The sequence below is a fragment of the Watersipora subatra genome, chromosome 5 (genome assembly GCF_963576615.1).
Source record: "Watersipora subatra chromosome 5, tzWatSuba1.1, whole genome shotgun sequence".
NCBI lineage: Eukaryota > Metazoa > Bryozoa > Gymnolaemata > Cheilostomatida > Watersiporidae > Watersipora > Watersipora subatra.
Genome location: NC_088712.1, coordinates 29530648 through 29547212, shown reverse-complemented (window position 1 = coordinate 29547212; position 16565 = coordinate 29530648). Strand labels below are relative to the sequence as shown.

At 35.0% G+C, this 16565-nt stretch overlaps 1 protein-coding gene across 2 annotated transcripts; it reads left to right on the top strand.

The window, feature by feature from the left end:
• The first annotated feature begins 1234 nt into the window (after positions 1–1234).
• Positions 1235–12058, top strand: LOC137396734 (uncharacterized). Of its 2 annotated transcripts, XM_068083045.1 has the most exons (5): positions 1235–1342; positions 2371–2397; positions 6223–6386; positions 8009–8214; positions 11498–12058. In XM_068083045.1, exons 3-5 carry the CDS (start codon positions 6242–6244, stop codon positions 11906–11908), a joined length of 762 nt encoding a protein of 253 aa, XP_067939146.1. In that variant the 5' UTR covers positions 1235–1342; positions 2371–2397; positions 6223–6241; the 3' UTR covers positions 11909–12058. The 2 variants fall into 2 exon arrangements, with proteins under 2 accessions (XP_067939146.1, XP_067939145.1); XM_068083044.1 differs by lacking the exon at positions 2371–2397.
• Positions 12059–16565: the final 4507 nt, after the last annotated feature.

The window sequence follows — 16565 nt, the reverse complement described above, 5'->3', positions numbered from 1 at the left end:
CGATAGAAACAAGTCTATCGAGCAGGTTGTAGGTCACTCACTGCACGCTAATTGGCTCGGGTGCATAATCAATAACTTTATCGGGTCTAACGAGCCTCTAATCTAGGTGGTGTATGACTCACAATAAAGGCCCAACCCTCGTGGTAGGGTAATTAAGTGATTAGTAGGACAATCCTAATTTCTCTTTTCTTATGGAGTCATAAAGAACAAATATTTTTGTATGTCACAATAGGGTCACAATATAACTTAGCTATTAATTTAGTTTAAAAATACCAAGTGCCACAAAAGAGATCATAATTATATTTGAAAACCCATTCAATTTCTACTGGCTGTGGCTTGAATGTATAGAGCTGCAACAATTTAGCAATTTTAATAAATAACAAAATGCAAATGCTGAATTGGCATGTATACAATGGCCTACAACAGCAAAATTTTAAAAATATTGAAGGGTGTGTGTTGGTAGGTTGGTTGGGCTCAGTGTTTCCTGTTAGGTCCGGCAAAAGCTTTCGATTTAGCCTGTGATCGTATGTATACATAAGATCCTAAACAATAACATTCTATAACATAGGTTTAGCTGATTTCACATGAACTAGTACTTTTGGCAGTCTTGTCTACTGTGAGGTTTTTCAGGGGTAATCAGTGCATGCATAATTATCCTCTGAAGTAGTAAGGCAACCGAGTCGCGTAATGGCTAGTTTGCCTGTCTGTGAAAAATGAGTCTGAGTTGAAGTCTCATGCGATGCTCCTGTTTTGGCTAACACTGTTACTATGACAGTCGGTCGAACACAGCTCTTATTATACTAAAGAGTAGAAACAATGCTCTGAATTTTTGCTTCTCCACTTGGTTCAGTCCTACTATGCAACTGTACTAGTGCCATGGCTGGGCTAATTACTATTTTGGCAGACCAATAAACCACCAAACTGGTCACTCAGAAGTCTTGAACTGAACTACAGACAGTAGTTTAAGATGGTGTGCATTGTAAGTAGTGCTATTGCAAACAATTGTTCCGGAACCTTCTATCGTGTAAGGCGTTGTCACCTTTTTAATAAAAGCATAGGAGCATGAAAAGTGTTATTTTACGTAAGCCAATGAGAAGAGTTCTCTGCATCTTGTACATTCTAAAAGACACTGTTAAGTCAGGGCTTATGTTTAATTCATTTTTATTGGTGTTAGTTGGGGATATACAGTAGATATCGATGTGTTAGTCTACCATCATCTTATTAGCATGCTGACCATCCGTATGTGAGTCAGTGAAAAGCAGTGCTTTAACTAGATTCCTGCCTGAACAGCACCTACCTGTGCTGTCTCTGTCCTCTTAAAGTTTCCTCTCTTCCTAAAAAGGTAAGGCTGCTGTTCGAAGTGACGAGTTACTCTACTTGGTCTAGTTGTCAAGGTATATATATAGGTATAAAAGGTATATATAGTATAGTGTATATATACACTATAGACCACATATATGTGGTCTATAGTGTATATATACACTATAGACCACATATATGTGGTCTATTTTGCGTTTCCAATAGCAAACTCACGATATTTGCATTTTTATATATACTATGTCTATATGGTGTATATATATACGTTATATACAGTGTATATACTATGTCTATATGGTGTATATATATACGGTATATACAGTGTATATACTATGTCTATATGGTGTATATCTATACGGTATATACAGTGTATATACTATGTCTATATGGTGTATATCTATACGGTATATACAGTGTATATACTATGTCTATATGGTGTATATATACGGTATATACAGTGTATATACTATGTCTATATGGTGTATATATAAGGTATATACAGTGTATATACTATGTCTATATGGTGTATATATATACTGTATATACAGTGTATATACTATGTCTATATGGTGTATATATACGGTATATACAGTGCATATACTATGTCTATATGGTGTATATCTATACGGTATATACAGTGTATATACTATGTCTATATGGTGTATATATACGGTATATATAGTGTATATACTATGTCTATATGGTGTATATATATACGGTATATACAGTGTATATGTATATAATGCAAAGTATGGAGTGACTAAACTTCAATTGCACTGCAACATTGCTTTGTATGGTTAAAAGCACAGGCTTAAAATCTGATCAAACAGACTCATCAGGTGCTAAAACAATGCTAAGTTTACTGAGTGTATAGATCAGCTAGTAGCTACCAAAAAAAGCTTATGTTTAAATGCTCCATAAGGTGGTGTTGAGGGTGTCAACATTGTTATTGTAAATTATGAGATGCTTTCCAACTAGGTAAAGGTCATATTGCTGATTAGTATTGCTTTGTAGTCACTGTTACATCGTATTTCTCTCCTGTATCTTTCATAGATTCAACTAAGAACATCACCATACTAAGTAAGTAGTGAAATTAAATTTTAGTCACTCTTCGTCGTGTTTTACTCAGCTCCTTTCTTATGTTGAGCACCTTTATAGTGAAGTCATCACTGGTTTCATGTATACGTGTATATATGAACACATATGCAACCGCTTCATCTAAGAAAATCTGGCAAATCAGTGAGCAAAGCCAAAATACAAAACTGCTTGCAAAAATCTGTAACTCAGAAATGGACCTGAGTTTATATATATTTTGCTCATGATAAGTAATAATATCTTGTTTCTTCATAATTGAGTACTATTTTATTCTTTATATAATGATATATATACATAATGCCACATATATTATATAGTATTATACAATATATATAGTATATATTTATATAGTATAATACTACATATAATAAAAATACCAATATAATGAGTTAGGCTGTATAGATTTGTCAAATAGACAGAGGCAAACTTGCAGAAAGAGGAATTTTGTTACATTCAGTTTAATTGATACAAAATCTTTTTATATGAATAAAAGCTTCCACTGCTTTTATAATGAAAAGTTGTGTTTTGTAATTCACTAGAAGCTCTGAATTTCCTTGCTTAACTTTGTGTCATTATTTTGAAGAAATATTTTTAAAATGAAGCTCTTACATGATGGTTAGATAGTTTGATTCTTATAAACGTAGCGATAACGGAGGCAGAGAGAATATGCTATGGCTGAAACTGAGAATAGGCTGCTAGTAGATAGACTCTACTAAACAAAATCATTATTGATATCTAGAAGAATGAGCCAACTAGAACATAAGCGCATAAGTATTTTCCCTGTAGACTCATTAGCAGATGTGATGAATCGTAATTGACTGGCCAGTACTTCCTCTGAGATAATGCGCATCTACTATCACTCTTTATCTTTCCGTCGAACATGATGGATAAACAGAGGAGAATGACAGCAAAAATAGTGAAGTTAGCAAGCTGCATGAGAGAGAAAGGCTCTGTCTCGATTGTATTAAAAGTAATAATTCTAAAACTACGTGATATGAGAAGTTTTACAAACAAATCAAAAAGTATCATTGGATTCCTTGTTTTAGCCAAATAGTCCTGCGAGCATGCCAGCAGGTAATATTTAACTATCAAAGGCCACAACAGCCACCGTAAAGTTGAACTAGTTGAACTGAACCGTAAAGTTTCAGTCTTGGTGTGAAAGCTGAAATCATTATGATCCAAAATTTTTTTGGTAGATTTCCATATGCAGTTTAACTTGGCATTAGATTATTAGTATTATTATTATTTCTTATTATTACTATTATTATCATGGTCATCCAAATATATATAGAATATAGCTGTTCGTAACGAAAACTGGTTCTACTTGAGAAGGCATCATCAAGTTTGCCTAAATATTCATAAGGAGGCAATATAGGCAATGACCCTCTCAACTCTGACTCATTGAATGGAAATTAGTACATATATCAATAGGAAAACCTGTGCACCTTTTTTTAAAACAAGCCAAACAAATTTCTTTTATCCCGGAGGTGCAAGCAGTTTTGCCACTGATTACTGTAAACCGGAAAGGTTGTTATACTGGCTAGTGGGCTAATACATACCAGCAGTTTTACTCAGAGCGCCTATGTAGTAGTCTATCTCATCTCTGTCACCGAGCGTGTTTGGAGGAACATGAGGCTATCTTTTCCTAGTTAATAACTTAAATAAAAGAGAGTGATTTTGATGCTTCAGTTGTTCTATAAATAGCTATAAATAGCTGACTAGCTAAAAATAATAATTTATTAAATGCATCAACATAATAAGTGACTGTGAATAAAATAGACAACATCTACATCAAGCACTGAGGCTATTCAAGGTCAGATGGCCATCTTGCCACCACCAATGAACTTTCACTCAATAAAATCTTTCTGTTCAATTTTATTTTTTACTGCCGGAAGAGTTAAATTACAGGAACGATAACTTCTATTAGAGAGCAAAATTAATTGGGTACAAATGTAAAGGAAAAAACTGCGGTTGAGCGAATCTGTTAGAGAATAAAGTATATAGTTTTCTGTCATAATAAAGCGAGGCAGGGCATCATCAGACACGTACTGACTCAACTAGATAACTAACACTTTCCCATCGTGTTACTCGACACTTGAGTTATCTAGTTGCAAAACCTCTGTACTTAATTGCTGTGATATCACAATCCTTTAACCCGGTGTAGTGTCCAGTGTTTGTCATCATAAGATAAAATTAACAAATATGACACACCTCCTTTGATAGAGGATATTGTTCTGACGAAGAGTTAGGTTGATTACCCATAATGTTTTTGGAAAGACAACTCTAACTTTTTTATAATTCAGTTTTGTAGGCGCAGTAAGCGTAGTAAAAAAATTAGTGATGGTTAATAAAAGTAAACCATGCTAGTATATTGTTAACAGTAGAAGAACATATTAGTATATTGTTAACAGAAGAAGAACATATTAGTATATTGTTGACAGAAGAAGAAAATAGACTTTTATTCAATCGAACACCGTCTTGTGTTATTTAGCAGCAAATAATAGGTTGTCATATTAGTTCTAAACACTTTGGCTTCAGGAGGAAAAGCCATAAGGGTCCCTGCAGCTCTCACAGCTACATGCATTTTTATCATAGTTATTATTAATATTACTATTATTATTATGCATACTATACAAAGTTTATTCAAATATAATCAATCATGAACTAGTTTCTGATGTTTTTTTATTTTGTATGTATAATTATCAGAAGTTATCAGAAGTGAGTTGCCTAAGTGACAATCATTCCTTGCAATTATTTGGTGTTTGCTCTATATGAAGTCAGTGACCTTGCCTCATGGCTAAATAGAGCAAACTCCAAATAATTGCATAGAATGATTCTCACTTGGGCAAAAATCAAAAATCATTAGTGGGTCCATTGTGTGTCTACTGGGTGTCTATTGCGTTTCTGACGTGTTTGTAACGCGTCTGTCTGCGCATCCGTTGCGAGTTTGTCATGCCCTCATTGCGCATCTGTTGCGTGTCTGTTGCACTTCCATCACACCTCTGTGCAATGTGCATCGCACATTTGTTGCATGTTTGTCGCGCGGCCATGGTGCCTCTGTTGCATGTCTATTGCGCATCTATTGATGGTTACTCAAAGTGACTTTACAATACCTTTTATCTACTTTAAGTTTTTACTTGTTTATGAAAGTAGTTGCCTAAAAAGTATTTATAATGTAATATATTAGCCAATCACAGAGTATAATTATACTGTTTTTGTTTACAAATATGCCCATAGCCTGATAATTAAGGCACTGCAAGGCAACTCCTAACGAAACAATTTAGTATTTTTGAAGTATTGATATTAAATGAAAAGTGTTTCTGTATAAATTGTGACAGACTTATTGGTAGAGTATTATTTCTAAGTAAACAAAGACACTGCAGGTGTTATTAAAGCCACATGTACCTGTTACATCTTTGTTTTATTACATCTTACATGGAGCAGGTAGATAACTGTCCTACCTACAAGCAGAATCACTGAACATTTTACAATGATAACCAATATAATATTTACTATAATGAGAGTCGTGCCCCTCCATTGGAACCCCTGGCTTCCAGGATTGAAAAAACATTGCTTTCAATAGGATTCAAACTCATGTCTTTCAGATTAGTAGACCAACACTCTACTACCTGCTCAAATCAACCGCATTGCTGTGTTATGGAATAATTGTGCAGTTATTTATCACACCTGCCGATCTCGCACGACAAACTAGACTGCTAGAGTACTAATGATAAGGAATTTGTAGAGGTAAATGCTACAACATGCTATAAAAACAACTTGATGAAACTTACCACAACAATGGTGTTGCAGAGTGTCAACTGTACAGGAAATGTCTGGAATACTGGACCTTGATGATTACATTACCGAGTGGGCCTGGAAGATGTTTGATGCTGTCAAAACAAAAGATGAGGCCAAGATATCAAAAGACCAACTGCAGCTCCAGATAAACTGGGGCCGGGTACGGTTCCAGCATGGTAAGATTTTAAAAGTATATTTACTAATGAACAATTAGATTGGTGGCTGCATTACCAATGTGGTTTGGTAAATTATTTATGAAAATATTTTAAATATAGTCTATAGCAAAAATTTCTGTTCAAGCTGAAGAATAGTTGAAATCTCTTTTCATGTTGTAGAAGTTGTCTTCTCCTGAAAATATTTGATTAGCACAGTTCCAATGTTTGAGCCACTCACTCACTGCCACAGTTTGTGTTATTAATCTTGTGATTTTGCCTCTGGCAGCTAGTTTTATCAAGTTTTATTGAATCATGTTTCGATTTGTGCCTCTCCCGTTAGGCAGCGCTTGTTTGCTGCTTGCGATACCAACAATAGATAAAAAAACAACGTTGTAAAAGTCTGTTGTGTTCACAAAGGTAACAATACAGCTGTAATCAATAATTAACCAGCATTAGATAATAATATACAGTTTATTAGATAGCTGTAGATCAGAGCATGTAACTGAGGAGAATATAAAGGAGAGTAAAGGACACTTTTGTTAAGAGTTCTCGATGTCAATTGATATGATCAACATAAATATTTGGTTCACTAAAATCGTAAGTATTAACATTATCAACAAAAGACGACTGCCTTATGAAAAAATAGCTCATGGAAATCTAACCTAGGTGCGCTGGACAAAAAATTGAAGGTTTGAACTTAAATGCACTAATGCATTCTTATCGAGTCTGAAATCTTAATGTTGATTGGTTGACATAGAGAATTCTTAAAGGTTGACTTGCACCAAAATTCACATTACAGTTATTTGGTATCAAAAGATTCACCATGTCTTACTCTGTTGTGTTGTAGATGCAAAATATGTGGAAATGTGATTACAAGCTCTTAAAAGCTAAAAAACGAACAGTTAATCGCAGCCACACGAGACCGCCGTAGTTTGGATTCTCTTTCAAAAACAGTCTTTCATAAGTCTTTTGTTGATAATGTTAATACTTACGATTTTAGTGAACCAAATATTTATGTTGATCATATCATCTACTCCAATTTTGCGCTGTTACGGAATTCTGAACTGATTGGTTTAGTTTAAATTTTCTAGCCTGATATGTAAGCATTACGGTGAAGTTAAGACTAAAGACTATTAGTGGAAAAAAGTGTGAGCTTACATTATTTGGTACATAAACAGAAAAGGGGAATCTTTAATAAAAAAACTGTATGAACCATGAAAATGACATACATGCATATCGTAATTCAAATCATACGTATATACAATGAATTTAATAACTAAATTTAAGAAACTATAGCAAAACTGAACATTTTACTGGGGAAATAATTACAAATCTTCATCCAAGAGTTACAGGCTTTATTTAAAACTGTCACAGTTGGCACAAATAAAGAGAAATAAATAATATTCCTCTATGTAAGCATGTCAGGTGTCACATGTCAGGGGTCAAACGTCACATGTCACATGAGTGGATGCAGGATGCTGAGCAGCTGTTGAGACTCCACATAAAGCACACTTGAGTTTCAGTCTTCTTTTTATGTGCGCAAAATATAATTTATATAAATGTAATTTATTTCAGAGAAAAAATATCAGTTGAAATCGCTTGATAGCTCTGATGGTTTACCAATGATTTTGATGCTTTTAAAGGGGAGCCAGAATACAGTGACAAACAAATACCAGTTGAACCCAAAGGTCAAGTGATATTCACAACAACGTTTGTAAATGATACCGAAGTCGAACATGAGTATAGCTTTAAAACGGAGAGGTCTACTAAATCGACTTGTGAAATAGAAGTTTCGAAAGGAGTGACAACAGGAGCCTCCATGGAGCTTACTCTGAAGACGCCTTGCGAGGTAACTGTTACTAGTTATTTAGATGTCTATGGTAAGAGTCTATGGTATAGATTCTTAGCCATGGACATCTATGTCTATGGTAAAAATCTATGGTATAGATTCTTAAATTACAATTGGTAAGTTTCATTAGTGTTCTATAAGTTTAATTAATCTAGATCAGATCTTAGTGAGTGTGAATAAGAAGCTGGTTATTTTGGGCTTATCTACTCCTGAAGGTAATGTGTATAAAAGTTGGGCAGCTTATTGGGTGGCCTGTACTATTGCACATGATTGTGTGAAATAGCAGAAACTTGGCATATTGCCTACTCATTGTCTACAGTTGTCCAATCGGGCACTATCTTTGCTAGTCCCCGAGAAGACAACTTACATCAAGTATAAACATGGCCACAGAAACTTCAGTAGCCATTGTTAATAGGTCTGTATTTAATTTAGATATATATTGCAATTTGCAATATAAAATATTTCTACCTACTCCAACAAATAACTAGATAAAATTGTGATGTTTGTCTCTAACGCTATGGTAGAGAGTATTGTTATGTGTTCCTCTAAGGCTATGATACAGAATGTAATAAATTCATTATATCCTTGACATTCAATTTCTTTTCACTTAACGACTTGAGCATTTAATGGCGGCGTAGAAAATATGCAAAATGTACTCGCTGTGATGCTGACTGCATACCGCAAGTTATGCTGACTGCAAGTTATGCTGACTGCAAGTTATGCTGACTGCAAGTTATGCTGACTGCAAGTTATGCTGACTGCAAGTTATGCTGACTGCAAGTTATGCTGACTGCAAACAGCGCTACTATGCATCTTTAAATTTTTTCATATAAGCTGTTTGTATTTTCTGGTTTTGGACAAAGTGTAAAGTATTAGGCAAATTTAAACTGTTTCGTAATTTTGTTTTCTTCAAAGCTTTTTATTTCTTCTTTAGAGTTTTTTGTATAATAAAAGATAATAAACATACTATACAACATAATATAATTATAATACACAATATAATATACAACTTAATAAAATATACAATATACTATATACTATACAACATAATATAATATACAGTTAAACATGGATAACTCAAACTTCACAGGACTGAGTGAAAGTGTTTGAGTTATCAAGACTTCAAGTAATCAGAGCACTGTCATAAGTCCATGTATTTATTAGCAAATACATGTACATACACAAACTATAATATAAATCAAAAGCATGAATGGCTTGTTTCAAATTAAATGCTTTTAATGTAAAGTTTGAAAATCTTTTATCAGAAAGTATAGAGATTTTTCTATCACTTGAGATTTTTTGTTGTTTCATATGATGCGACTGCCAGGACGTTTTCAGATTAAAATTAGTAAAATTTTATCGCTGTTGAAATGCTCAGAAGAAAAGACATCTTTTTATTTTGAGCGTTTTAACCAAGATCGGTTTTGCCGATTTCTCTTGAAGTTTATGCAAAGGTTACTTTGCTTTTCCTAGCTTTTGTAGGACCATCGCTAAGCGGATGTTTGGTAAAAATCAAATTGCGCCAAACCTTTAGAAAAGTCGTTGACGAAAATATTTTGCCGATGGTGGTAATAACGACGCCTACGAACTCCTAAAAGTTGGAGTTTATCTCTATGGCTTGGAATAAAGTGATATTCTAAAGCGATAACAACCGTCTCGGTAGCCGTTGAACAGAAAACTGTTTGAGTTAACGAAGCTGAGGTCGAGTTATCTGAAGCAATTTATCATTGCGTGGGAACGGACCAAACAAAACTGTTTGAATAAACCATGTGTTCGAGCTATCCGAGGGCAAGTTATCCATGTTTGACTGTACAATATAAAAATGCAACATATTATAATGTACAATATAGTATACAACATGATATAATATACAACATAATATACAACATGATATAATATAGAATATAATATACAAAATAATATAATATACAATATAATATACAACATGATATAATAAATGTATACAATATGCCTGAATAAATACTATGGAATAACACTGAGCATGCTGTGTAAGGTGTGTGGGTGAGGTTAATACATGTACAACACTTGTGGCTATTTAATACACTAGAAATTCCCCTGTCATACAGCCCACGACCAAAGTGATATTGGAAAGAGAAAGGGTACTGATGGTTGAAAAATGCAATATTAGCAGTCAAATGGCACTGCAGTGCAATAGGATAACTGCAATAGTAGCTGCAGTTATATTATATACAACAAACAGCAATAGTGAAAGGAAAAGATTATATGTTTATATCTTCCCCCTGCAATAGGAGAAATGCAATATTAGAAGTAAAATGCACTGATATTATTAGAATAACCAGTATTAATAATATAGTAATACAGTAATAATAGAAAACCAATGCACAATTATGTTTACATTTCAAATCGTCATAGCAACCACTATCAAGAAGTTGTGATATTTATCTAGTTTTTTAGAAAATCTATTTAACAAAATTATTTAGAAAAAATAATAATAGTAACATATTGCCCAACATCGGTCACTATATACTTCAATCTTGTAAATTCGAATGACTATTCTTATAACTAAATCTTATAAAATCGAATAATCATTCTTTTAATTAAGCATCGTAATAATCTTATAAGAATTGTTAAAAAAATATCATCGTCATTTCCTTTACTTTCACTGTTTTGAACATCAGTTGGAATACCAAAGTACACATTATAAGTATCTAAAATGTCAGTTACTTTGAAATCGGCAAAAAAGAAACAATTACTTTTCAGTATTTCTACATTAGTTAAAGAAATCTTTGGCAATTCGACAATGCTATAGACTGTTGAAATGTGCATGATTTTGTTGTGAAATGCGCACGACTTAATGGCTCTACTTTCTGTTTCTCGGCCTTCTCGGCGTTTCGTTGGCCAGTCTTAATTCTGAATAAAAAAGTCTTGTCAAAGCTTTAATAGCGATTTTAAGCCAAATTAATCTGTCTATTTATGTATAATCCAATCACATGGGTAAGGTTTAGGGTATTGTCTACAAATTTCAAAGACTTGGTAACATATCTACATGTAAATAGATTTATATGTGTTTTGTATTGTTATTATAGTTAAACACCTCCATTGAAAAATGGTTAAATTTGTTGATGAGATTTTGGTACAAGGGTTTGCGACGACCGTTGATGAATAATTTTCGTGAGTTGTGTGCACATATGCATTTATCATAAATCTCCCAAACAATCGCTTCGCTCGTGTTTAGTCGTGGGATTATACACTAGAAGAGACGCTTGCCATTAGGAGCAGTAAATTGTATTTTCCTTTTTAGGTATTTGAATTGAACGGTGGGTTCTCTCGTGAGGTTGCTGTGAGTCGAAGTGAAGGAGAGATAATAGAAAAGGAGCTCATCTGGTCAGTCGACAGTAACATCAGACTACCTTCCTTTACGAAGACTCTCGCTAGTTTGGTAATCAATCAGCAAGAGTTCGACGGAAGGTTCAAGGTTAAGACGAAGTTTTGGGGAAGAATAATAGTTAGTTTCCACAACCGCAAAGACAATAACAACTTCGTGAGATCAGTTGAGGGAGAAATGAAAGACATATTTAGATCTCAGGACGGTTTTACTGTGAATGGACGGATTGTTAGTTATATCAGTGAAGGAAAATGCCACTTTCGGTTTGGCGTCGAACAAAAAGTCATGTTACAGCAACTTCCGATTGATAAATCTATTGACAAGTGATCAGGATGACATGACCTTCACCTTAGCTCAGTGATGTATTTCCGCACTGATGCTCACTGATAACATTCTTGCTTGTCGTGTACTCGGACCAATGCACTAGTTATTACTGAGTGGTTAGGATGCTTTGGTTCCAGATTTATATCATATTATAATAATAGTATATTATAATAATGCAAATATATTTATTGGGATGATTGGTTGGTAAACAGCAAACTTCTACTATAGCAAGGGCTTAACACTAAGATCTAATAAAATGCATTGGAATGAAAGAGTTGAAAACATATTAGTGCTTTACAAAATTCAAACAGTGAATATAATTTTTTTAACTTGTATGTGTATTTTGATTTGGAAGAGAGAGCAAATAGTGAGCGATTTAAAGTTTACATATATATATATACATATGTATGTATATATATATGTGTATATATATATATATATATATATATACATATGTATGTATATATATATGTGTATATATATATGTGTATATATATATATATATATATATATATATATATATATATATATATATATATATATATATATATATATATATATATATATATATATATATATATATATATATATATATATATATATATATATATATATATATATATATATATATATATATATATATATATATATATATATATATATATATATATATATATATATATATATATATATATATATATATATATATATATATATATATATATACTCATGCTACAGACAGTACTGTTTCGGCTATTGAAGCCTCATCAGTGCAGCTCAGAGCTTTGGCAAGGGACACAAATCCCATTACCAATGAGAGTTGACTTCCTGCCATGAAACAACTAGGTTGCCTCACAGACTTTAAGAAAGTCAATGCGCTGGCATATATATATATATATATATATATATATATATATATATATATATATATATATATATATATATATATATATATATATATATATATATATATATATATATATATATATCAGATTGTGCTACATGGTAATGACTGTATGTCAACATGCCCCCTCAAGCATTAGCATGTGTACAGCCTGGCGGTGGCGTATCTTGTCAAATAATTATTTTGTAAGTACGTCGGCTACGTTGTTAGCTGCTGCAACATATTTGTATTCGATTGCTGGCTGATCTTTGATAAAATGATATCATATGTCAATATGTTTCATGCGGTCATGCTGGCTGCCTGTCTTACTAGCCCGTGCGATAGTCCTTTGATTGTCACAGTAGACAGGAGTTTTATCGTTGAGCGTTCGACCAAGTGCTCCAAGAAAGTTTCTTAAGTAAAGTGTTTCCTTGACTGTATCTGTCAGTGCGAGATACTCGGCCTCACATGGTGAGAGAGCCACTGTCCTTTGCTTACGTGTATTCCAGCTAATTGGTGCTGTGCCTAAGGTTACGGGGTAACCACTTGTCGAGCGGCGGTCTTCAGTGTCACTGGCCCAATCAGAGTAGGTAAACATGGTCAGCTCGTCTTTTGGTTTAGCTGAGAATTTTAAGGTATAGTGTTTGGTTCCTTTCAAGTAGCAAAGATAACGTTTGACGGCTTGTACGTGTGTGATGTTGAGTTTTTCGAGAAACTGAGAAAGCTTTGACATGGTCCAACCAATATCTGGTCGTGTACCAGTCATAAGATAAATGAAACATGTAAGGGCTTGATGATACAGAAACTGAGCGTCCTGATTGGTCTCTTGTTTGTCAGCGCTAGCTGTCAGAAGGCGTGTGTTCGTGTTGACGGGCGTTGCAGCTGGGTTACAGTCAGTCATATTGAATTTTGAGAGTATGGCATTGACATAACGTTCTTGGCTCATACAGTAGCTGCCATAAGGTTGTCGTTGGAAGTCAATACCTAGAAACCATCTTAGTTGGTTTCTTTCATCCATCTTGAAAGCAGTTTTTAGCATCTCCTTCACCGTGCTGACTTGTTTCATGTCACTGCTAGCAACTATGATGTCGTCAATCCAAAATACATGTAGCAGGTATATGTCATTTGTGTTGGTGTGTTTCTTGTATACACAGGCATCACTATCATTTGGTGTGAATCCATTTGATTTTAGGAATTCTGTCAATAGTTTGTGCTAGTTCTTACCAATTTGTTTAAGTCCATACAATGACTTGTTTAGTTTGCATGTCAGGCATGCGTTGTTTTGGTGCGTTACATACCCTGGTGGTTGTTCGACATATATTTCCTTATCTATCAGCGCATTTAAATATGCCCCCTTAACATCAAGTTGGTGTAGACGTAAGTTGGAGTTTGCGGCCAGCTGAAGAATTGTACGAATAGATGTGAATTGAGTGGTCAGCGAGTACGTTTTGTCGAAGTCTTGGCCTGGTATTTGTGAATATCCTTTGGCTACATATCTGGCCTTGTACTGAATTTGTCCATCAGCGCTTCCTTGTTTGTATGTATACACCCACTTCCCTTTAATCTCGTGCTGGTGAGGTGGTAGTTCTGTTACTTCCCAGATGTGATTGTCACCTGGCAAACAAATTTCAGAATCCATTGCTGCCTTCTATTTGTTGGCGTCGTTGGCCTTTATTGCTTCATCATATGTTGTAGGTAGTGTGGGCAATGCAGCACATGCGTAGTCGATGTTAGTCAGTAATTGATAGTCATCAAGATACGACGGAGGCCGTCGAGCTCTCTGTGGTCGTGACGATGTTGATGTTGGCTCTGCGTTAGTGATGGTATTAACTGCACCTGGTGCTGGTATGGGAGTTGTGCTCTCATCATCTGAAAGAGAGTCAACTTCTGGTTCGTTGTGTGTGTACAGGTTACGGGTTGTCATCACGTTGTTATTGCTGTTGTTGAGAACAAAATAGCCATTGTTAGTCGGGTTGATACCTAGGTTCTTTCCACGCTGTCTTCAAAGATGCAGTTTCTGTTTGTGAGTTTCGGTGTAGAACATACAGTTTGAACCAAATTTGTGTAGGTTCCTCATATCTGGTTTTCTATCTGTGAATAGATTGTAGGCGGTCGATTTTGACTTTTGCTGGAATGATCGGTTATGTAGGTGTTGAGCATAACGTATAGCAAATGTCCAGTATGATTTAGGGAGCTTAGACTCGTTTATGAGACATCTAGCCATATGTAGTAAGCTACGCCAAGCTCTTTTGGATTGTTCATTTTGGAGCGGCAAATATGGAGTGGTTGACGAGTGTTTTATACCATTGTTTTGTAGGATATTAGCGAATTCATTACTAGTGTTTTCGCCACCATTGTCTTTGTGTATTTCTAGAATGTTTCCTATCAGAGCTGTGTCAGCAATGAATCTCTTGAGTGTGGTTGGCACTTCATTTTTAGATCGATTGGGAATACAAAAATCATGCCCGAGTAGTCATCACAAAAGTTTACTATGTATCTGTGTCTACCACGTAAAACGGGTTCTATTGGCCCACATACATCAGAGTTCACGCGTTCTAGCGGTTTTGTTGCACGAGGCAGTGTGTCGTCACATGATTTTGGACTTCGACTCAGTTTATTTTCCTTGCATGTTTTTACCGCCTTTGTGCTGCGGACAGTCATGTTTTAGTCACTGTCGGTAGTTTTATGAGATCATTGTGACTCATGTGTTCGAGCGCTCGGTGCCATTGCGCAAGTGTACAAACATTGAGTGATATGTGTACTTTGCATGTCGATAAAAAGTACAAAGGTCCTTTTCGTGTAACAGTAAATGTTATATTTCTTGAAATAAGCTGTGTCTTTTCTTTACAGATTGTCAGGCTGGCACCTGTGTCAGTAGCAGGGTGCACAGAAAACAGGCTCATCAGAAATGACTGAGCGAGTAGTGCTTTAGTGAGCAGTATTTGTTTAGGATTACTGTCGGTGTTGTATACATGGAATTCAGCTGTTCCTCGTGCTGTTGCCATTTGATTACTTCAAGTACCGTTGGCAAGTTGAATATAATGGTTGTCGGCCTTAAAATCCGGGTCGAATGAAATAAAGCATTCAGCCTTGTTTACAATGTGTGTAGTGGCACCACAGTCCACTAGAAGAGAACGGCTGTCGTCGGATTGTTTTTGATTGGCTTTACTTTGAGCAATTGTGGTGTCTATTGCAAATGAGTATGTTGCTTCAAATTTGGAAGCAACAGTATTGGCGGATGTTGGCGTTTCACTGCCACTGCTCTTTCTCTTAGTTAAGCATATACTCTCAACATATCCAGATTTTCGGCAGAAGCTACAGCGTAATTTCGAACGTTGATGGCACGTTTTCGTATTGTGTCCAGTTTCCCACAGAAGAGGCATACTTTGCAGCTGCTAGGTTTTGCTTTTGCGTTGTAGTGACTGTTGTAATTGTTAGTATTACAGCGGTTAGCAGGCAGCTTATACGTCTTAGAGCTCATGGCGGTTGTGTGTGTAGGAGTGCAGATAGCTTCCGTATTTGAGTGGCTTGTTAGCGCGGCCTTAAACTCAGTGAGTGTTTTGATGAAGTCGGTTTGAGTATGTACTTCTGTGAACGAATTAAACAAAGCAGGCAAACCCTTTAAGAGCATAGCTATAACTAAATTTTCTGATATTGTTTCACCTGCAGAGCGAAGATGAGTTGCGGCTCTCTCTGCTCTTATTAGGTAGTCAGTGACATCTTTGGTTTCTTTCATTGATATTGTCGTTAATTCTTCATAGCCCTGAGTTATTACTC

Excerpts from the sequence above, each read along its gene's own strand:
- LOC137396734 (XM_068083044.1), top strand. The coding sequence starts at position 6,242 with ATGTCTGGAATACTGGACCTTGATGATTACATTACCGAGTGGGCCTGG. Across the intron at positions 6,387-8,008 it reads CCGGGTACGGTTCCAGCATG|GGGAGCCAGAATACAGTGAC; the intron begins GTAAGATTTTAA and ends ATGCTTTTAAAG. Across the intron at positions 8,215-11,497 it reads CTCTGAAGACGCCTTGCGAG|GTATTTGAATTGAACGGTGG; the intron begins GTAACTGTTACT and ends TTTCCTTTTTAG.